Here is a 23,193-nt window from a genome sequence, read left to right on the forward strand (position 1 = left end):
CGTACAATTACAATAATAGACGTTCGCACAAACGTCGATATATATATATGCGCGCACATTTCACGGCGAAAGGAGTATCGATTTCGGTATACCCTCGTTGACCATTCATAATTTTCTGAAGATCAATTATAAATTGGGGTAAAATTAGAGAGGTATTCGCGGTTCGTCGCACATCTGATAAAATTGCATCAATTTATGTAAATACGACTGTGCCGGTTATATCAGCAATTACGCTGATTACATTCGCTTTGTTTCGCCAAAAACTCGTTAAAAACCATGTGGCCCAATTAGGACGCGCAACCTCAAACTTCTGAAGCCGCGTAAAACACACTCGAGCATATTTGCGCGCACAAACGGTTTGCGCGTACCTACTTTCGTGCGAGTAAACGCTTCTGCTCGACGATCGCGTTCGCGCGTTTGTGCTCTCGAGTCGTTCGTCCTGTCCCTCCCGCGCCACGTGATAACGAGATGTCGTCCCGGCTGTGCACGGTATCGCACGAAAACCCTTCGATTGACCGACCGGCGACGGATCGTGTTCGTGCATGCTGAAACGCGAAAAATAAAGGTAATATCCGCTTGCACAAAAAACGAGCATTCTTGCGCGCAAGCATGCTCAAGTGTGTCCACTGCTTAACGTGGTAGGGGAAAGTGAGTCGCATGTCGAATTTCAGTTTCGTCCACCTTCTGACCTTCCGTCTTTCGAAAATATTATTTCCCCCTGTTCCGCGAGTCACGTCACTCCCTAGAGTTGACGTAAAACTAACGATTCCTCTATCTGTATTGCAAGTACATATAGCTGTAGCTGTTGGATCTAGATAACGCCAGAAGTTGGTCGGAAAACGAGCCCGTGCGTATATGGAACTGTACGTTGACGTATACCGAGGCGAGCGTTAAGAAGATCCTAAAATACTTATCTCTTTATTACATTAATAGGTATACAACCGGATACGTTCGTATAGGTCATGGTATACGGAAAGTGAGTCGGTGGTCCGTATGCGAGGAACAGCAGATGCGGATCGCATTCCGAATGGGATGCTTCGAATTTTTTTTTTTTTTGTTTTTCTCCAGCGCATCGAAAATCGTCGGGGGAAAAAAGGACGGGAAATTCGGAAGGGGGATCGAGCGAGTCGACTCCGCACAGCTAACCCCGCGTACAACGTCGATTGGATTTCATAGGAGGTGGTGTGTCCTCGTTGACTCATTTCGGTACGCACCATTGCTGGCTTCCAATAATATATAAGCTACCGGAGAAATCCGAGGAAAACGGGTGCTCCCCTCAATGGGAAAATGAAAATCATGCGCAGGGGGTTGGAACGAGAGGGTGCTGCAGTGGGGCCAACTGCGAGCCGTCAAACGCGACGCTTCGACGTACAACGTGCGTGCTTTTACGCACAAATATCTTCTGCATCTCACACGGTCCGACGAATCGAAGTTTTAACATCCGGGAATCGAAGAGGGAAAATAAAGTTCATCGCTCATTTTTTACCAGGCGAGAGTTTTCATCGACCGTTTTTCTTTATGGATTTTGCAAAAATAAAGGTAATCAGATCCGTGCGGGTATTCGGCGGATCTCCGTTGAAGCCGATCTCCACATGAAATTACACCCGTTGAATAATTTTGTTAAAATTATTGAAAAAAAAAATATCTACGATCCGCGAACTATCCGACATCGGTAAGGTACGCCTAAAAAATGGCAGATCGGTTAGCGCGCTACCTCACTTGCCAGCATAGCGGCCGAAGCTTTTTCCGAAGCTGCGCACCGCGATAATTTTTGCTACATCTGCCGAACGGTATACATAATGTAATAAATACTGTTACTTTCATATTCCCGTAGAAATATATCCAGGTAGTAACGGTTGTATAGTTATACTTGTATTATTTGAGGAACAGAGTGCAACGCACAGGGTGAGCCAACCGACGCGTTGCAAGTTGTTTTCCTCAAGGTGGTGCAGTATATACTCATCGGAGGTATACATATCCACATAGAAAGAAATTCTTCGTGCAAAATTTCTAGGGTTTAGGACAGTGTTAAAAAGTTGGAGCTGTCTTTTCCTTTTCTCTCCCTGAAAAGGTGTCTCGGCACGGCTCTCTGTAGCGACGCTGGCATTTTCAGGGATGCGCGGCAGGAATGGCGAAAAAAATATAATACGCGGTAAATAAAAGGTAGGTATACGACGCGAGGTAGGTATATCCTTCGGGCGGAGGTTTTCTTCCGTGCTGCACCGAAGTCCTTAGGGCGATGCCAGTGCAGCTGGCATCCCCCGGGACTCCCCCTCGATTGATCCTTGTCTCCGATGTTTCCCGCCCGCTGTTTCTAGTCCCAACTCCGAGGATCCGTACGGACCCAAACGCGCGCGGTGCCCACGACAGCCAGCGTAGATACTGGGCAGCGGCGTGTCCGACGCTTCGCCTCCAACAATCCGTACGGCCGATCAGAATACCGGAGATGTTGATCAATTTTAATTTCATAAATAGATGATGATATACCTAATTTGGTTCATTAATGGTAATAACGACGATTATAATAAAATAACAACAATGACACGTATTCACGTAACCGCGCGCGGACTCGTATACGGGAGCTATTATGTGGATAACGAACTCGATCGAGTTACGTCGTCTAGTCGGACGGCCTTTTCTTCTTTAATAATATAATTCTTCAACGTTGTCAATAATTAGCTTTCATGTAGCGGGTAACGTCTCCTTCGTAGTCGCGATATTTTATAAATCGATTAATTATATGAAAATTATTGATGTACGGTATATGATAATGTCGTTATCTGTACAATATCGGGTATGCCGTATACCTACCGACCCATACGGCTAGATCTGTAGCCTCGGGGCATTTCGGCATCGGTTAATCTTCACTCTCTCGAGTCTTGTTTAAACTGAAAATTTTACGGGCATAACCTGCTAGGTAACATAGCTAATGGTGAAATGGCCTCGTACGAAGGTGTGGCCGTTACTTAATGCGAACGGGTAATCGTGCGACACCGCGATTTTATAACGATGAGCTAAATTTAATTTGTTTTATTTCATCGTATATGTATAATAATCGCACAATCGCACGTACCCGTTATTACCTTCGTAATTATCTTCTTACAATTCTCCACCTTTGATAACGTTATTTTTACATTTCTCGAACATCCGAACGTAGGTATCCCGAGTATATATACTTAATAGGACACCTATACACATAATATTCCTCGATTATTACGTAACGCGGGGACGATTTTTAGATGAGATCGTTTTGCGGAGAAATAAAAATTCCTTGCAATTTCGTTTACGTCGTACAGAACGCGAATCGGTGACGTTTTAGATCAGACGAGGTTCTATCAATAATTTGCATAATTTTAGGCTAGAATTTTTTTTTTCCACCACGATCCTAGGGACGTAAGGCAGCTGTAGCCGTTACGAATACGGGGTAACGAGCGCATCCAAAGGATCACGGATTACCTATTATACTTCTGTGAAATAAGGGATGCGTGCAAGGGCCGAGGTGGGGGTATTGTTCGTAAAGCGCGAGACGGCTTGTAAAAAATTGTATCAAAAGTGGAAAAAAAAAAATATTTCATTTCTTTACCGCCTTTTTTTTATTTCGTTCAAATGTAGTTCACCATTCTTTTTTTTTTCTACACGCGCGTGCCGCAGGTAATGGAGAAAGGAACGAATCTCACGGAAAATCCTGGGATAACTATAAATCTGCTGAATGCATAAAATCCTTTGTGTTTGCGTCTCGTATATATATAGCTTTTTAAATTTAGGTGACAAAAAATATGTCGCTTCACAAATTGAACCGATTTAACGGTGTTGCACATGCTGCACTATACGTGGAGAAGAAATGTGCAAGGTATAATCCTTTGTAATATACAATACGCTTCAATGGCGGTGCATATCGTAACTACGCTGATCGTTAATTACCCATTCGGTTTACCCTGCAGACATACTGGAACTTTTTTTTTCTATTTTCTACACGACTGCAGAATGTACAACGATTTTAGCTTATCAATTTGAATAAATTTTATTTTATTCAACCGACGGTGATAATAATTAACGTGCGTAGTTTTCGCGATTGCGAGATCGATCGAATCGATGCCGGTGTGTGCAAAAAATTTTCCATCGCCCGTAAAATGAATAGCATGACTTGCGACTATACATCGGATACATCAAAATGGGCGAATCGCGAATCTCTCAGACGAATTGCGATCCGCCATAGATGCGGCGAGCTTCCACATGTACGGTTGCTTGTACATATATACACACGTATACGAATAACACGATTGCGGCACGTATGGGTATGTACCCATATTGTGCATAGCGTTGGGAGGCAGGTATTCGAAGCCTGCTGCTCGCAAAAGGACAGCGTACAAATGGCGACGCAGCGTAAGGTTTGAACGGTAGGGATATACGTACGCAGCGCGCCCGAGCGCTGCACTTCGCCATCGCGGTTCCGATATAATTCGCGATAGCGACTACCTACTTCGATTTCGCGAACCACGCGATAAGCCTTTTCCGCGCAATATTTTCCACATGTCCGTTGGGTTCCCGCGGTGATAACGTCGCGGCGAACGATTCAAAGGAAATACCGAGCAGTGGTAGGCTCTCGCCGATCACCGATTTTTGCCGATCGAATTTTAAGCGATTCGCAGAGAATCGGTTTAGAATATTTTCCATAGTACATCGCGATTCTGTGTCCTTTTTCTAATGCTAAGGAATACGTTTACGAAAATCGCTGGAAATTACTGCCGTGCAGCGGACGCGTTGAGAGTCGGGGTCCCGACCGATCCAATTTTCCTGATGCCGCTCGCCAACTGGCGACTTCGATCATCGCTAGACAAATAGGTATTAGTTGTAAGGTATCATTCGGGACCGGGTTTGTGTATTCGTTCGGGTTACGCGCGTACGTCTGTAGATTATTGTTCCCGCATACCGATATCGCATAACACGTAATACAGTGTACGTACAGGTATATGCGCAACAACGTTAAACACACGTTGTATAACCGTTGGGTTATTTATCCGGAGTATAACGGATTATTGACTTACGGTATTTCGGATATTCCGCTCAAATCGATCGCCAGTCATTAGTCCTACGCCGTCATAAGGCGTATCGTATACCTACGCTCGTTCGGAGTATAACAATAAAACGGACAGAATTTATACAATTGTTTCGCGGCTGTAGGAATTATTAATTCTCCGTAAAACGAGGCGTTTCACTTGAATTCATCGATACACCGGTACAGGTATATCTACCAGTTTCCTTCGAGCTCCGCTTTAACGAAAGTCTAATAATAACACGGGTATAATTATATCGATAAAATTGCTCGTGTATTCGGTGCTCGCTAATCTTTCCGATTGCGCGAAAGTATACTGTATATTTATACGATGAAAAATTAAATGAAATTCATTTCCCGAGTGACGACAACGGCAAATATTAATTTTCACTCTCCGCATAAGAGGGAACCTTCGACTCTAGTCTCCAGTCAGCGCCAAAGCGCTACGGAGATACGAAACGAAGTCGACTGCGACGTTCGCCTTATCGCGACGCCTTTACCGTCTACGTAACCGCGGAATCGTCTACTTCGCCAATATAAAGCGCGCGAGTTAATTCCGCGTGAATCGAACGTCGTTCTTACGTACCATATCTAGGTACGGTACGGTAATACGCGTTTGCTCTAACACGAGCGCGATACAACGCGTTACGTGCATCGGTGGTACCGGATTCGTAGGGACGGTTTTGAATTTTTCCTAGAGCGTTGGTTGCCAGAGTGTGCGGACAAAGGGCGAGGGATGGCAACCCCCGGTACGCCTATATAGCCGCCTATTTTTGGAGAACGGTTGCACACACGTATTTCCCGGGGTGCACCCTACCGCTCGGGATCTCGTACGCTCTCCGTCTTTTTCCGTTTCGATTTCACGAGCACGGTCGGTTGCAGGCGTACCCTCCCCTGCGCGGCGCATACAACGCCTCGGTTGCATCGCTTGCCACGGTGTTCCTATAGCTGCTGCGTTGCAAACGAGCCTCGGGTGTTTATGATTGGTCGCTCCGCGGATGCAACTCGCGGTGGGGATGACCACCGGTCGCTGCAATTTCCCCGCCACGTAACGTGTATTCCGTCCATCCGTAGGATATACACGCACCTTCCCTATTAACGGTGTGTGTGTTACTTCTACCCGCATCTGTACGCGGGGATATCGTGGCGAGTGTCGCCTGCGTTGGGGGCGAGTCGCGTCCAAATTTCGTTATCGTACAGGAGGACTGCGTACGACGACGGGGGGGGGGGGGGGGGGGGGACTGCAGGGGTAACAACAACGCGTCTTTGAGGAATTACGCAGACCGTACGAGTCAATGGGACGGCGAGAGGTGTGGAAAGGGGAGGGGAACGATGCACGCTGCACTTCGTTCGGCGTATACTTGCATGTTTACCGCGCGCATCCGACATTTGTACGCCACGTGGTGGAGTTGGCGTTCAGTCGCTGACGATGTCGATGATCCTGGTGTTGGTAGTGTTATATGTATATGGATCTCGTGACGATGACTCTGGCTTCGGTCTCGTACGAATCTTACTTCGCTCATGTTTATATTCCGAAGCTATGCAGGGTATCATTTTTTTCATTTACGGACTCCTGTTCCTTTTTTTTTCTCTTTTTTTTTTCTTTCTTTCATTTTAGTTTTTTCTTCGTTATACGGAGACGATCTGCAGTTTTCCCGGAAAAAGGGTCAACCGTAATTCAATCACTCCAATGCAACGTCCACGCAGTGTTATGGAAACACCGATTCGATTCGTTCGAGTATACATATATTTTGTTGTATCTTGCGCGTATATCGCGGTGCAGCGACCGAATGTATTTCGTTATCGCTACGAGACAAAGTGTCGAATTCAATATCTCCACCGATTAGACTACCGGCTCCGAGTGAACGAGAAAAGTGAAAACTTCGAACTTTGCTGACGACGATGAACGAAAAAAATGAAAAGTCGAGTTACGAATTCTGACACGGCGTGCGGTGGATCCGAATTTTCGAAAAAAGAAACTTATCGGGCTGTACTCGGAGGTTTTCTACGGACACATCCAGCAGGGTGATGTAGGTATAGATTCTCCCGAAGTCGTCGAGGCCCCGTTCGAGTTTGGGTCCGTTACCACGAGAGCTGCCCGAGGAATGCGCGGCGGGGTCTCTGATATTTTTCAATGAAGGCCTCTTCACTAACATCCACTTACGCGTCGCCTCGTAAACACAGGTTTCCCCGAGGAGCCTCGAAGACCGCCATGCATCATTTATCATATTCAAGGCAGCGCTCCGCCGGCGTATATATATACCTATATATATCTGCCTCCAAGAATGAATTTTTACAAGCGTCCGTATATACGTACGTACACGTGTGCAACGGGTGTGGGTATACAAGTAAGTATATCCACGTACGCGAGCACTTCGTACACCGGGTGTACACCCCCGATTACCCGAAATATCATCGGCGAACGTGCATGTGTATCAACGCTATACGCAATACGATCGGCTTTGCGTTTGATATATCGTCGCGCACGATGCGATGGCGTAACAGCTAAAGAGCGTGCGTCTCTTTTCCACGTGTTTCGGGTATTCGTCGCATACATGTGCACGTATGTATCTGTACGTGAACAGCTATAACGAATCATCGACCGATCCATTTCGTCGCCCGTATTGTATCGCTTTTGAATAGCCGCCGATCATCCTCATTGTTTTCCCAGGAAAACTATATGTACAGATGCATACCTACAAGAGGTGCATAACGCTACGGGTGAAAAATTATGTCAATGGGACAATTTATATCGGATACTTGACAATGTCAGCTATAGCTGGTCTGCCGCAACGGTATCAAATTTTTGTTGTTGTCATGATTACATTACGATTAATTTGAATGGATTGAACGACGTCTTCTATACATAATTGGTTGTTTGGTAAATTGCGGCGTCACACATTGCGTAACGTACAGTGCCGGAGCACCTATGGGGCAGAACTATACTAATTGGTGGATACGGCGATTGGCGTACTAAAGATTCGAAGCATTGTTGTCAATGGGGTATTTTCCCTCGAATCTCATTTACCGTACACTATAGATGTACATCATTCAACCAGATTTCGATTTTCACAGCCCTTTCTCCGCAACCGCCCAAACGAAATATCCATTAACCGCACACAATAATTTTCTGTATAGTGAAAAGTACAATACAGTCAAATCTATCGGATTTCTGACATCGTATCTTTCAAGGGTTCACATCGCTTGGATCTCGGGACGTGAAAATTCGGAATTCGGAATGCCTAGGGGGAGAGCAGAGGGCCGCTGCTTCGAGGGTTTTGTTACTCGGGTTCCAAGACGAAGGAAACTCGAAACAGCATTTGGGATGGCCCGCTGCGGCGTGGGCGCGATATCTTCGAAGGGCGGGCGGGCTTTCCTTACGCCGGTGCCAGGTGCGCATCCGATGCCACGAAATGAAGACAAACTGCACACCGTGTAATTTCAAGGAGGCCATGCATCGCGGAAATACAATTATTCAGTCGAAGCGACGATTGACGCGTTGCAGCTCTGCTCCGACGCAAGTTCGATCATTTCTATCGATACTATCGGAGGCGTGTATCTGGTAATCGGGTGAACACCTTCGGATGAGCTTGTTTCGACGTTCGGAACCGGAGTCCGATCGAAAGCTCGGCGAAACGTCGTGGCGCGTGATTACTCCACCGAAAGACGGTGAGACCATGTAATTTCCAGTATGGTGGAAAATCCGATCCGCCATGTTGCGTCGCTCTCGTATACGTGCCAGCCGAAGGGACTCCGGAAAACTGTGGAATTACGGAGAAGGAATAGAGGACCTCCGAGGCGGTCCGCCTAGGAGGATGCCTGTGGTCTTGAGAGGAAACCTCGCAGCGGTCTCTCGCACACGGACGTACTTACACGAATTTCCATCCTCCCGTCTACCTACAGGCACGCACACCGACTCGTGTCCCGCACCTCTCTACACACGAAAGTACAGCGGCATGTTGCGACGGTGTATACGTTCTACGTGTATATACATACATATATATATATATATATATATATATATTTACTCACGTATACACGGGTATGGACTTTTATTGTGTATAGTCGAGAGAGCGTTCTTTTTGGCAGGGGTGAGTCACCCCTCGGAACCTCAACCGGAACACGCCCCCAGCAAAGATGGCTGCCAGACTAGCGACCAATTAGGCTCTGCGTCGAAGGGCGCGCGGGAAAACATAGGGCGAAACGATGGGCGAAGGACGACGGCCGATGCCATCCCTTCCCCTGCACCCGTGCCGGGTGAAAATTCGGAGTAGAGTTTTCCCCTCCGTTTCACAACTTCCTCACCGCTACACCCTTCCACCTCCTCACATCCCTCGTACTCAACCCTGGCCGAGGTCCGCCGAGGCCCTGGGCCACGAACGCTCCTAGATGCAGCGGAGGGGTGGATCTATTTATTTTTCACTCGTGGGTCAAATTTTTCATCCACTCGAAAAGAATGAGCCGACTACTTTCGAGCGTACGAGCGATGCAGTGGTAACATTTTGGTAGCCGTGTCTCTCCAAGCGTTTACGGTGTGTTTACGTAGCATTTGTAAATATCGAACGGCGACGAAGTACGCCGTAGCAACAGGTCACTTTGAACTTTCAACGGAAAACGAATTTTCTTTCAAAGTCAGAGGTCAACGTGAGCCGTTACATCCGTCCTCGAGTGGTCTGGAATAGCGAAGTTAGACACGGAACAGTCTTCGACCTCGATCGACCTTCCGCTTGTTCGAGACGAACGAATCGTAGGAAATTCGTTGTTCGAGATCCTCGTCTCGTTGGCATCCCTCCGGCTCATCCGGCGTTCTTCTTGAGAATTGATAACGACACTCGAGGGTTTGTACGTCCTATCTGCAGTCGACGAATTCCTGGTTTCGAGATATACGCTACCCTCGATCAATTCTACCCACGTATGTCCGCTTTTGGGTGCAGTGTACGCGCACTTGTGCGAATAAGGGGCGGGGGAAATTCGCTGCAGTTTCGAATTGGGACTCGAATATATATATGTATATCCGACCGATAATTCGCTTTCAGAATTCCCGGTGGTCCGGTGTTCGGGTGCTTTCTACGCCCATGGACTCCTAGAATCGAGTCGGCTGGCCAGCCGCGGTACGTCACAGGGTGACGGGATTTACGCGCGTCTCCGGTAGTCGGCTGTTGACCGTTTTTCCCCGGGGTTACCCCGTACGAGGCGACCGGCCTGTGCCCTGGACTCGACGATATCGAGGGCAGGGTACCGGGGTAAACACGGAGAAATTATCTCCCTCGTTCTTCTTTTTTTTTTTTGCTTCCATCCCCGTCACTCTTCGCCCATCCGATTTCTCTCTCTCCCTCGTTTTCTCCGCATCTGCATCTTCCCTTCTTTCTTCGTTACGCACACTTGAAATTTTTACTCATTGTCAGCCGGAAGTCCCCGCGGCGAGGCGTATGCTGCCAGCATCTCCGAATCGTGCTTAGCTTCATAAACGACCACGTTATACACGCCGCTATACGTCTCCGGTATGCCTCTGGCTGCAGGGTATTTCAACGCTTCATCCCTCGCTCTCCCTTCTTATACATCGATACACTTCGTTCACCGGATAGATAAAATTTACCACACGTGTATACGTTCGTCGAACATCGAGCGATGCGAGAATTCTTGATACTTTTTTTTACCAAGAACTAACGTCGCGAGCACATTGCTGTTTTGGTATACTCATTTTTGAATAAAGATCGAAATGGATCTCCACGCGCGACAACTCGTCTTGTACATGGATACGTCATCGTAGTTTCGATACCGCATAGGGCTGATGGCCCATTCGTGATATTCGGGAATAAAGTCTTGAGGTGCGCAACGTCCAACGATGACGATGACGTAGTATTCGAATGCACTCCGTTCGTGCGGAGAGTGCGAATAGGGCGTTGTAAACACATTGCGATATTCCACCGGATCGGAATATCTTATTTCATCCTTGTGCGACCTTCTCTCCGTTCGATGCATTTTTCATACTCCCGATATCCTCTGTATAGAATGAACCCCTCCATCGCGTCCACCTTGTGGGACGTTATACGTAATCGCTCGGGACCGTGTGAGAGCACTTCGAAGAGAGGACGGTCAACGGATTTTCTCATTCGGCAACTGCTTTTCAAGGGGTTCCTCCTAGAAATTATAATACGCACGATCTCGATTCTCTTCTACAATTCTAATTCTTATTTCTATTCTGATTCTAATTCTCAATGTCCTTTCTCTAGTTTTTCCCGGTCGCGATTCCCCTTTTCCGATCCGCCCTTTTCCGCCCCTAACTTCTCGCCCCGCCGCAAAGCTTTGGTACAGGGGTCGTTACCCCTTTTCATCCGATGAATCCGTACGCGGAAAATAGTGTGCGACTGCACACACGTACACGCCGACAATTTTTTGCAGCTAGAGATTCTCGAAGGAAATCTGCAGCGGGATTTTTCCATCGCAGCCGCGTATACCTCCCTTCGGCGTTCCACTTTTCGCCGTTCGCTTCGTTCGTCTTTGTCGGTCACTCGGACACGGTTACCACGTTCAAGACGATGTCGCAAAGTCGACGCGAGAGCGGAGATATCCTCGGAAACGGAAGTGAATATCCTACTTACTCAGTTCTGTGTTTGACTTTGTTTCTTGTTCGGGGAATAACTCCCTGATACATATATACCTAAGATTCTCGCTGGGCGTCGGTTACGCTCAGAATTATGCAATCTTTCTCGAATTATTCTAATGACGATATCGGCGTAGCAGGTTTCACGGTCACTTCGCGTTCTCGCCTTTAATCGACTAATGGCGCCGATTTAAAACGACGAGCTGAATTAAGATCGCGGGAGTCCCGTCGAATTTCGGTGGCGAGTTCGTCGTCTGACCTCGCCCTCCGACCTCCGCCAAGTCACCCCGGCCCCACCCTCGCCGCTCTCCTTCGCGTACTTCTCTTCCCTTTCCCCCCCCCCGTAGAGCGGCCCCGTTTCGGGGTTCTGTCGTTGGGGTGATATCGATCGGGCTGCATTTTCTCGCCGCGTGGTCAACGACCTCTGGAAAACGCTACCCTCCACCGACACCGAACGACCCTGAACGGAAACTCGGCCGTGATCTGCTACTGTAGTATACGTACTTTACTCTATACGGTAATTCCCGCACCCCGCTGAACACTCGCTGGCCTCACAGCACTTTGACGAGCGCAACTACCTACGCGCAGTATAGGTAGGTGTAGGTATAACCCGCAAGACGAATATATATGTATATCCGTGAACTTGGGAGTGGAAAATGTTACACCGAAGTGTATACGACTGTAGGCAATTGAATGTTTTGCAACCCCCGCACAGCTTGAAGGGCATTGAAGGTAGCGCATTTCAATGTATCTATTTATTCGTATTTATTTATTTTTAGTATAAACGTAGAAGGTTGCGGCCGACTAGCTAAGACGGTGGTGATTGTGGAGGAAAAGGAGCAGGGCATTAAAGGCTAACCAATTCGGGAATTTCCCCTCGAGTTCCCGCGCGCTTTTCTCGGAGAAGACGGTAAGGCGTTGCCTAGGGCGACCGATCTAGCTGCGGCTATACGAGGCATGACGCCGCTACTGCTGCCGCTGCCGCTGCTGCTTAAACGTGTCAGGAATTTTTCTCGAGCTTTCGAAACCTTTCGGAGGATGGTTGGACACCGACGGTGATTGCCGTCGAATATGGAAGACTCTTTTTTTTTTAAGGCGAGCACACGAATCTCGTTTTCAGATAATGCGGAAATATTGGTCACTAGTTGCAGCGTTTGGCGTGTGAAATCGATTCGATTTTCAGCTGTACTCCGGTAATTTTATGCAATTTACGAGAAATTCGTAACGAGGCGATGGAAAAAGATGGAAAGGGTAGAAAATTGAGCAAGATGGAAGCGATGCGAAATCGGTAAAATTGTTCATCGGCTGAATCAAGAATTCAATTGATCCGATCGAGCTGCTCGAGATTTTGTAAAATTAAAAATAACTAGGCTGCTTTTCTCATTTCAAGTTTCGATTGCTCGTAACGCGATACCATTTTTTACAATTGAGTTCAATTTTTGAATCTTATCGCGACAGAGATCCCTCTTTATCGGATGGTGAATCAGATCTAATTCGAGAGTCAAAAGCGACGACGACGGATAATTCCCGTGTATTTTTTTCGCGGATCGCAGTTCGCGTGGCGAACGGTCATCTTCCGTTATCGAGGAACGAAGAAATTGCGCATTTGCTTGAGCATGTGGCGCACGTTTTTGCTTCGTAGAAAAACACGAGTCATGCTGCCGAATGAAAATGGCGGCAAGATAGAGGCTGATTATCACGAGGTATGCCTCGTGGATACCCGGTGAAGCTGTAGACGGCGCCACCGGTTGGAATATTCGGCTTGGCTAGTTCAAATCTATTTTGGGAAAGCTCGAATAATATTTCGCCAACTGCTACCAAGTGAATTTCACGTGGCTTCGTGGCTTTTAAAAAAATTTCGCAAACGTCGAGGGATTCGTATATCTTCCTACAGGTCATCTTTACCACCCTTTTTTCCCCAAAAATTTATACACCAATCGGAGCGGCTGATCGTAACGATCGAAATTGCACCCCTTCGTTGGATCGCAATTGAATATCTTCGTTATGTAATTCTTGGCTATACGCCGTTTGATTTGTAGGGGAGACCGGGGCAAGTTGGAGGCTGGGGCAAGATGACGAATTGATTGTTTTTAGAATATTTTGACAGATAGCGCCGGGTAAGTTATCAAAAAGTGTTAAACACTCTTCTACGCAATAATATTTGCGATATAGCTAGCGTGGCAAGGTCATCCGGCTTTTTTACGGAGGCATTGTGGTTTCAGACGTGTGCGAAGTAATATCTGGAGCTCAAGAAAATAGTTGTACGCAACTACAGATAAGCAAGATCGGACTTGTGAATTAATACTTTATTTCTATACGCATATAGATCCTAGAGATCATAGAATCTCCGAATTTTCACCAATGTACTTTTTGTGGGGTTCTTTTTTTGCAAATAGTGGCAAATGGGGCAAGATGGTGGGGGCAAGTTGACGGATCGTCCTTATCGAGATCTTTGCATGTTGTTCAGTTAATTGATATTTAGGCTACATACGATTGTGCAGCTCATTGAATAATTCGATAAATAAATAAATGAATAAATTTATTCACGATTCAATGTTGGCATGTTCTAATGTCGAAGGAGCAGCTCAGTTCGTTTGCGACCAGTGTTAATTGTATATCTAAGCTAAACTACATAAACTATGCGTATTTGTATTTTCATATCTTTTATGGATTTGAATAAACTGAAGTATATTTTGACGAAAAAAGTATTTTTTTAGGCCCATTAAACCAAAATCTAATATTCGTCAACTTGCCCCGTGGTCGGGGCAAGATGACGAATTTGCAGAATTTCGGAAAAATGGAAATTACATAGTTTGTGAATGATCGAATTCAATGTCAATTTTTTTTTTAATAGCTAACATCTCATACTTTTGAAAAATACCAACAGATTTTGAAATTCGCTTACAATCGATTAAAAAACCGCACTTGAAGCTTAACGTCTCCAACTTGCCCCGGTCTCCCCTATTCCACTTTCTCTGGATTATAATGCTCCGCAATTCGGTGTTGCATCACTGATCGGAAAACGTGATCATTATTATTTTGGACTAATTCATCGCGTTCCCCCGCGCTCTGTGCGGTTGAAATTCATCAATAGAAAATCGCACGTCGTTCGATTGGCATCGTTGTTTCAAAAATTTCTCAGATACGGAGAACAACGATCGTTGCGTTCATTTATGATGCGCTTAAATTTCGAATTATAATCACGAATTGTACAGAAATTCTCATCGACGTGTACGACCCCCATTGCGAAATTCACGGCAAATCGAAAGTTTGCAAAATGGCGGCACACCGTGGTGCACATGCATCGGCCGGAGGGTGAATCGCCCCGTTTCCATCCCCGAAATGCTGCCCTTCTCCCCCGATACTGGCAGAGTGGGTTCCCCTGCCCGAACGCCGGGATGGAAGGAACCCCTCGACCCTCCAATGGCCGAATGCAGTTGCATCGTGAGAAAAACAGCCCGGAAAAGCGAAAGAAAATTCTCAGGGAGCGCTCGGGGCGCAGTCGTCTCATGGATTGCGGAGTGTCGAGTGGTATCTTGAGCGGGTAGAGTCGAGCACGATCTCCTCTCTCCCGATTCGTTTTTTAGAGCTCTCGAGAGATACCGTTACGCTGTGAATGGATCTCTGCTTGATCGGTCACACCGAGTTTTCGTCCTGGTTCTCTGGATCATCGTAACCGACGCGAAGCGCTGCGAGGTATGGAGGGATTTTCGAAAAAAAAGAAAAATTCCGCACCACCTACACCGATTCAGGTAGCTGTATCTTGTGGAGACACGTCATTCGTTGTGGTTCATTTTTGCCAGGCGGTACACATTTTTTGACAGTTTTGGCACCACTTTTGCGATACTGCCAATTTCTCTCGCCTGGCAGTTCGCGATCTTTCAGAATCTGCTGCTGCTTATCCCGCACCATGTCACTTTTGATGCTTCGATGTACCTCGAAAAATTCGGCAGTTCGAAAACCGATCACGAGAGACAAGATTTCCAGGTGAGTTACACACTCGTGATGTACACCACTCGATCGAGTCTGGTTTGAAAAATATTCATTTCTCTTCTTATCCATTTTCACGACCCGCCCGGGTGATCCAGCGAACCAACGACGGAACTCGCCAGTTACGCAGTAATTCAACAGATGAAATATTCGCAATCGGGATATCCGAACTTAAGGTGAAAGCCACGAGAAGGTCCGCCGCGTATCTAGCGCGAGATCGAAGGTCGAAAAAGACAAAAGACAGCAAGGTGGCGCGGTTTATTATTCATAATGTAGCGCCAGACACGGAGGATAACGTGACCGAATTCCTGTCGAAATATTTCCTCGAGGAAGAAGAGACGCGTCTCGCCATCGGTGAGCCTAGGATATTACGAATCGGTAACCATGTCTGATCCATGCGATTATCGACATCAATATACGAAGTCTACGTTTTTCAGGTACAGCGGACGATCCCCGAGTGGAAGTAGATGCGCGAAATTACTGGAAAGAAAAGATGATCGACCATAGACTGTTGGCGAACTCTGACCCCGAGCAAGCGAAACTCGTTATCACCGGTGTCAATATCCCAACCTTGGCTACAGAACCGAACGAAGCCTTGTCTCGCAGTCAGCTGGAACAGGTTCAAGGCTGCTGTCGAGGATAATAGAATGCCGCCAACCAATTAAGGTTGAGTTTATAGCTATATCGTCTTGCCGATCACCTATCGTTCTTGATATGGACTTTGAAAAGGCCGTTTGGTTTTCAGTTCGAATCGGAGCGTGATATTTCAGAAGAAACACGAAGTTGATGTGCCGAACAAATATGGGCTCATTTGGCCTAGTCGTTCATCCTTCGTATAACCGAATTCATGGCCCAGGAGATGAAATTCTCAAAGTCGGGTGGGTGGCGCGGATCAATTATACTTTTTTTTTTTCACATCGTCCGTTCGTGCCGCACGGATACCCGATGTGAATTTATCCATTAACGTTAGAACGTGCCTTTCACTCGTGGACGCTCCTTCTGAATTCGAGTGACGACACCGGGCGCTCGTACCGAATTCCACTCAGCCAGGCGATGTTCTCCACGGAGGCATCTCGGATCTCAGCTACCTATGCCCGGGGCTTCGAAAACTTTACAGTTCGCTAGGGAATATCTTCGATTTCCGGATCTCGAAGGGCGACTCGCCTTCAGCCAGAGGTCAGCGAGGAAATTCGTTCGGATCGAGCCTCTTCTCTTTCTCGTGATCGTGAATTTCACGGGCGTCGGTGATACACGGTGGCAACCGAATAGTCTGAGATTTGTCGAAGAGACTTACGCAATTCCATAATCCTTCCACCTATTAGCTCTCTCTCCCACTTGTCGTAGTCGGGTGTTCCACCACTCCCTGTACACTGTACAATCGAGAGGTGTCTGCCCAGTCGCTGCCTCGTGTTTATTCAATCGCGGCGTATCTCTCCGTAGACGAAACCGTCTTCTCTCCTCTAAAGTAAACGGAGGCGCATCATAGGATTACGATATTCTCACTCTCTACGAATACAGAACAATAGTTACGATAACACTCCGAACCCGATAAACGTTGCTTGTTTCACGCATTCGCGTGTCAGTCTTGAACAGGCGCGCGTGCAGGATAGCGTCACATAGTCGGGGCTATATCGTAGCAAAGAGACAAACCAAACAAGTCTCGCAAGCCCGTAGCTGAAATGAAAGTCACATACGCCGCGCTGTGCGTAGCGTGTTTCTACGTACTCTCGTTCGACTTGAACTCGGCTAATGGCGAACTGGTGGTGAACGTGAAAAACGGCACTCTCGAAGGCATCTTTCTGAAGACCAGGAAAGGTAGAGAGTACGCCGCCTTCAGGGGCATACCGTACGCGCTACCACCCGTTGGAGAACTCAGGTTTCAGGTGAGAAAGTTTCAAAGCATGAAATTAACCAGGCGGTGTAGTTAGGATACCGTAATTCATATCTAACGCCGAGCCGTGAGGTGATACATATTGACGCGGCGTTCAAGGCCAGAAGATCGTCATTGACAATGACACAGAAGAATCCACCTGAGTCGGTGATTCGTTGATCTCACCACGGCTTCGAGGTGTAAGCAATGGGGTTGTCGAATCAGCTATTCGACAACCCTGATCCTGTCGTCCGAATCATTGATCGTTTTTTCATTTCCTAATGATCATCGACAGCCGCCGAAGCCTTCCGCGAGTTGGACGGGCGTTCGATCGGCCAAGGAAGACGCCGGTATCTGCGTCCAACGGAACATCTACACTTATCAGGAGGAGATCGTAGGAGTCGAGGACTGTCTCTACCTCAATGTCTACACACCGAAGCTGCCCACCTCCCCTTCCGGTCTGGACAACCCTCATTCGGCCCTTCCCGTTCTCGTCTGGTTCCACGGGGGCGGTTGGGTCACGGGTGCCGGTCACTCCGACTTCTACAATGCGAAGTTCCTTCTCGATCACGACGTAATCCTGGTCACCTTGAACTTCAGGTGAGTCTCGATACTTTGAAAGGCAATCTGTTTTTTCATCATCGTCATCATCATCATCATCACAGAACTTAATTTATGCATTCCTTCGAGTGGTTCGCGATGTGTTTAGCTGAATAGACGCTTGACTTAATCCGGAGAATATCTATGTATATCAGGCGGATTCACTGTCAATCTCAAGGCTCGTATTACATTGCATAATTACACAATGATTGCGTAAGCGCGTCGGCAGCTCGAAAACAATTAGTCATTGTTACGGTGTTATCAAATCGTTTTTCGTTCAATCGGAGTAAATCTGTTCGCAATCGATGTTCCTTGATCTCGATGCCTCTTTTTTTTTAACTCTCCTCTCGTAGTTTTAGCACAGCTCGTAAAATTCAATTGCAAATTTCATGCGAACTGCACCGAATCATTTACAGATTGGGCCCGTTGGGCTTCTTGAGTACCGAGGATCTCGTCTCTCCCGGCAATCAGGGAATGAAGGATCAGTCTCAAGCACTGCGGTGGGTTCAGGAGAACATCTACGCGTTCGGCGGTGATCCCAACAGGGTGACGATATTCGGAGAGAGTGCTGGTGGCGCTAGCGTAAATTACCACATGATGAGCCCCCTTTCTCGCGGTACGTATAATAGCGAGCGCCTGTACGGCTACGACGCTTCGTCGGATGTTAATCGAACGGTTGATTTATTTGAATATTTTTAAGGCCTGTTTCAACGCGGCATATCGGAAAGCGGTACGGGCTTATGTCCTTGGGCTCTAACGAGACCTGGGCTGGGTATCAATCAGGCGCGGCGCCTCGGGCAACTGTTGGGCTGTGTCGAGGAAGACACGAGCAAACTACTCGAATGCCTCCGCACGAAAGATGCCGTCGACATCATAGGTACGGATCGCGACTTCCAGGTGAGCGTATGTTTCGTTACTTCACCTATGCATGGTTGCTGTACACCGGAGAGGGGATACGATTCGACGTGCCGCGGATTTATACACGCGCGAAACGAACGGACACGAGACTTCCAGATAACGTCAATTACAATACTACACTTGGTCGGTAACGCAACTCGTATTCTACGTGTAATCGAGGATGGATAGATACATCGCCTCGAACCGGTATGTCGTAATCCTCGTGGACGATTAAAATATTCCATGTTCTTTGGCGAAATGCAAGCATTCGGTGATTGCGAATTTCGATCAGTAATCTTGAAAATTACAATAACGATAAAGGTCATCGGTAATTATATTTCGAGCAACTGGAAAAAATTATCGATAGAGTCGTTCACCGCGTTCGGGAATGAACAGGTGTACGGTTCGTTAACTTTAATCGGTGTCTAGGATCGTAAAATTTAATAATCGATCAGGAATAATTGTAATTGACGTAGCGAGGGAACGTTCCACATACTTCGCAATTCCTCAGATGCTGAAAAAACTTGTCTCAATAATCACTGGGACCCATTTGGGTGGAAGCGAAGTTGGCAAATTTAGCACTTTGAAAATCCAACGCTATAGAATGTCGTCGACGGTATTCCCGGGATATCGCTAGAGAAAATCCTACGGGAGAGGGATAACGAGTTAGCGCGATGGAGATTATTCGCAATTGCCTTGCGGATTGTGAAAAGCCCACGCATTTTAAATAAACTCAACCGCATAATCAGCTGTACACCCAAGTATTCAGGGAGCGGGACCGCCGCCTGTATTAATCGTGATTGCTAAAACTGATTAGCAACTACTGAAGTGCAGTAATTGTTGACCTGTTTGCATCACGCTCTCTAAGGTTTATAAGTCGACGCGGTTGATACGTTAGAATTTAATCGCTTATCCGTAAGTCACATACCTCAGTATCGCGAAGCTCACCGAGTACAACGTGTTGGCCGCAATGTTTGTTTTTTTTTTTTTCATCGAACGAGGCGTCGATCACTCGGACCCGTACTACGTACGCCACCCGACTGGACATCGATACGCTGCTTTTTTTCCTCATGCCTAGAGAATTATTGCGCGATGTCGCGTGACAGCGATGCTGTTATTAAATATCGGATTATTTATAAACGCACGTTCTGATTAACTGCAACATTTATTCGTGCCGTAAGTTTTCCAGGCGACGTATCCGCGACACGATATATTTCCACAGACTGGTTAACGATATTCCTTAGACGTTGAGATCGGCCGTACATTACCAGGTCTGGTTATCTGCTATCCCTATAACTCAAGGCTTGTTCGATTCGACTTTCTCGACAATTTTCTGACGGTAATATCCGCAGCGTGATGCCATTCTTGTTCTCGCGTTATCCACAGAAATTCGGCTACTGTCCCATGATTCCGTTCCGACCAATCGTCGAACCGAATCATCCGGGGGCTTTTCTTACGGAAGATCCGGCGGAGGCTTTGAAGGCCGGTCGCATCGCTGACATCCCTTGGATGTCCGGTATCACCTCTCACGAGGGCACGCTCAAGGTCGCTGGTGAGTGGTGCAACGCTGCTGCTCGAGGGTTGAACGAACAAAAAATATTGGCTCTATTTCCGCAGGAATTTACGGATTGAACGACGGCGAGGACGTTAAACGGCTCGACGACGATTTTCAAAAGATCGCTCCCGTGACACTACTCTACGACAATTATTGCACGGAGGATCATCGGTCGGAGGTGACCAAGAGAATACGAGAATTTTATTTCGGTGACTCGCCGATCGACAATTCGACGAAGTGGAACCTCATCGACGTGAGTATTGGATTCGAATCGACGAGTTTCGTCCCTCGTCCGAATGACTATAATGGTATGACCTACACCCTTTCGCACAGCTCTACTCGGACGCTTGGTTCAACGTCGCCGCGGACAACGCGATCAGGGATTTCTTCGACTTCCAGTCATCGCCGGTATTCTACTATTACTTTGCTTACCAAGGTGAGGTTTCGTTCAGCACTATATTCGGTGATCCGAAGGGAGATTACGGAGTTTCGCACGCCGACGAACTACAGTATCTATTCCCGGTCGGCGAGCAGCTCTTCAAAGATAAAACTCTCGGCGACGAAAGCTTGAAGGTCGTCGACATCATGACAACCTTGTGGGCAAACTTTGCAAAGTCTGGGTAAGTCTCACGTCGACGTTACGATCGACGACAGATGTCCGAATCCCTCGAGAAAGAGAGAGAGAGAGAGAGAGCCGGGTAATGTTTGAGCTTCCATTGATCGAATTAACAGAAACCCAACACCCGAGATAACGGATGCCGTTCCGGTCAAGTGGCAGCCAGTTCGGACGCACAATTTGGAGTATCTACACATAGGGGGGTCCGAGAACCTGTTCATGGGTTATAATCTGCTACGGGATAGAATGCAGTTCTGGGCAAGTCTTCCGCTTCGGGGACTCTCTTTCGCGGAGGGAGGTGAAACGCCTCGTTCCAAAGATGAATTGTAAATATAATATCCGTGTTGCTATCGCGCAAACGGTGATCGATGGTTTAGACGGAGCCGGTGGCGTATAGCGAACTGATTATCGAAAGCTCTGACTAGAACCAGGTTGGAAATGTACATTATGCTTTTTAAATTGTGTTCTCGGACACTGCCGATGTGAATATTTTGGCGGGGTCGAATAAAAAAATTCCGTCGCAAAACGAGGCGATCGTTTCAACCGGACCGTTTCCTTCACCGATGTCGTCGACTCGCAACCTCCTGTACATCACAGTCAATGAAATTTCTATGTATCATTTTGCTGGCGAAGCCACCGCGATCTGATGCTATTTCGATCTTCGTGAAGTCGGGCGTGTCAGTTTGGATCCAGACATCGGAACGATATTGTGCGGTATTTTCGAAATTAAGGCTAACCGATTTTCGGAATGAGTATAAATTGAAAGTTTCCATTGCTATTGCGTGTAACGTGGGCACCTCGATCCCGACATAGCTGTACTAGAATTGAATAGAAATGGAAGACGATGACCTGCGTCAAGATGAAGCCATGATGGAAGCAAGGGCTAGAATGTTTGGGCCATTGATTTGGGAAACTAATCCAGACTTCGAGATTCGGAGTTTGAAGGATACGCGGTACGACGAAGCGATCAACCTGATCAAAGTTCAGTCGCTACGTATCGTCAGCTAATCGAAAACCTGATATAAATCCGACTCGTACCTAGGTTGGGAATATACGATTGAGATTCTGATACGTATCGTATTTCCGCAGCATCATTTCGTCAAAGAAGATCCTATGTGCGCTTCGATCGATTTCAGCGAGGACCGTAGCTCTTTGACGAGGTTTTTCGAAATCTTAGTTACCCGCATGAAGGATTCTATCAGCATCTGCGCTCTGAGCTCTCGTTCCGCTCGATTGGTGGGAGTCGCGGTCATGAGAGTGAACGCTCTGGTCGACAAGGCAGAGACCTACGATCGTGTTCAGGTAAAACACCTCCTGTCCATAATCTCGCACCGCCACCTCAGCAAATCCCCCGCTCGCGATACAACTTGCCGAATAATTTAGTTGCTGAAGGGCGAAGCGTTGCCCAAGATAATGGAATTGGAGAACGCGTTGGTCAAACGAGCGAAGATACACGACGCCCTTGACGCAGCGAATTACCTCAGAATCTACAATCTGACCGTCCACCCTTCGTACGAGTCGAAGGGGGTCAGATCCGCCCTTATCGAGGCCGCGATATCGGTGGGTAGATCATTGAAGTCGCCGTACGTTTTCGGAATATTTACATCGAGAGCGGATCAAGACGTGGCGCGGAGTTTGAATTTCGCAATTATCTCGGAGATCCAGTACAGTCGATGGATCGTCGACGACGAGGTCGTGTTCGCCGATCCAGGTATCGGTAACTATTCCGCGGCTCTGATGGGCATCTCCGTACCCGAAGATCAACCGTACGAGCGAATCAAGAATCCGAGGATCGAAAAACGTACGAAAAAACGCAAAAACCCCTGCCGTCGTTACGGGGAGTAAATCGACACCCGATATCCACTAAGTGCGGTTATTGATTTCGTTGTACAATCGCGAGACTCGCGCTAACGATACACGAGCTACCAAAGGTACCGAACCGCTGTTGAATACGATAGGTGAACGGTCGCTGGTAAATGACCGGTGAGGCTAGCTACGAACGGTACAC

The 23,193-nt window shown here is 47.2% G+C and overlaps 2 protein-coding genes across 3 annotated transcripts; both read left to right on the plus strand.

The window, feature by feature from the left end:
* Positions 1-14,625: 14,625 nt before the first annotated feature.
* LOC125499714 lies at positions 14,626-17,177 on the plus strand. 2 transcript variants are annotated; one of them, XM_048648861.1, is made up of 5 exons: positions 14,626-15,409; positions 15,528-15,644; positions 15,746-16,025; positions 16,085-16,313; positions 16,393-17,177. In XM_048648861.1, the coding sequence occupies exons 1-4, from the start codon at positions 15,356-15,358 to the stop codon at positions 16,288-16,290; spliced, it is 657 nt and encodes a 218-aa protein (XP_048504818.1). In that variant the 5' UTR covers positions 14,626-15,355; the 3' UTR covers positions 16,291-16,313; positions 16,393-17,177. The 2 variants fall into 2 exon arrangements, with proteins under 2 accessions (XP_048504818.1, XP_048504820.1); XM_048648863.1 differs by having other exon boundaries at positions 15,746-16,001.
* Positions 17,077-21,714, plus strand: LOC105683812 (venom carboxylesterase-6-like). The gene is made up of 8 exons (XM_012396716.3): positions 17,077-17,530; positions 17,813-18,117; positions 18,534-18,733; positions 18,818-19,014; positions 20,401-20,566; positions 20,632-20,822; positions 20,903-21,189; positions 21,302-21,714. The coding sequence occupies exons 1-8, from the start codon at positions 17,327-17,329 to the stop codon at positions 21,513-21,515; spliced, it is 1,764 nt and encodes a 587-aa protein (XP_012252139.2). The 5' UTR covers positions 17,077-17,326; the 3' UTR covers positions 21,516-21,714.
* Positions 21,715-23,193: the final 1,479 nt, after the last annotated feature.

This window comes from Athalia rosae, chromosome 1 (genome assembly GCF_917208135.1).
Source record: "Athalia rosae chromosome 1, iyAthRosa1.1, whole genome shotgun sequence".
NCBI classification, from domain to species: domain Eukaryota; kingdom Metazoa; phylum Arthropoda; class Insecta; order Hymenoptera; family Athaliidae; genus Athalia; species Athalia rosae.

What these genes read in the sequence shown, in the direction of transcription:
- LOC125499714 (XM_048648861.1), top strand. Translation starts at nt 15,356, where the DNA reads ATGGAGGGATTTTCGAAAAAAAAGAAAAATTCCGCACCACCTACACCG. An exon ending in ACGAGAGACAAGATTTCCAG is followed by an intron (nt 15,645 to 15,745) that starts GTGAGTTACACA and finishes CGGGTGATCCAG; the next exon opens with CGAACCAACGACGGAACTCG. An exon ending in GCCTAGGATATTACGAATCG is followed by an intron (nt 16,026 to 16,084) that starts GTAACCATGTCT and finishes TACGTTTTTCAG; the next exon opens with GTACAGCGGACGATCCCCGA.
- LOC105683812 (XM_012396716.3), top strand. Translation starts at nt 17,327, where the DNA reads ATGAAAGTCACATACGCCGCGCTGTGCGTAGCGTGTTTCTACGTACTC. An exon ending in CTGGTCACCTTGAACTTCAG is followed by an intron (nt 18,118 to 18,533) that starts GTGAGTCTCGAT and finishes AATCATTTACAG; the next exon opens with ATTGGGCCCGTTGGGCTTCT. An exon ending in CGAAGTGGAACCTCATCGAC is followed by an intron (nt 20,823 to 20,902) that starts GTGAGTATTGGA and finishes CCTTTCGCACAG; the next exon opens with CTCTACTCGGACGCTTGGTT.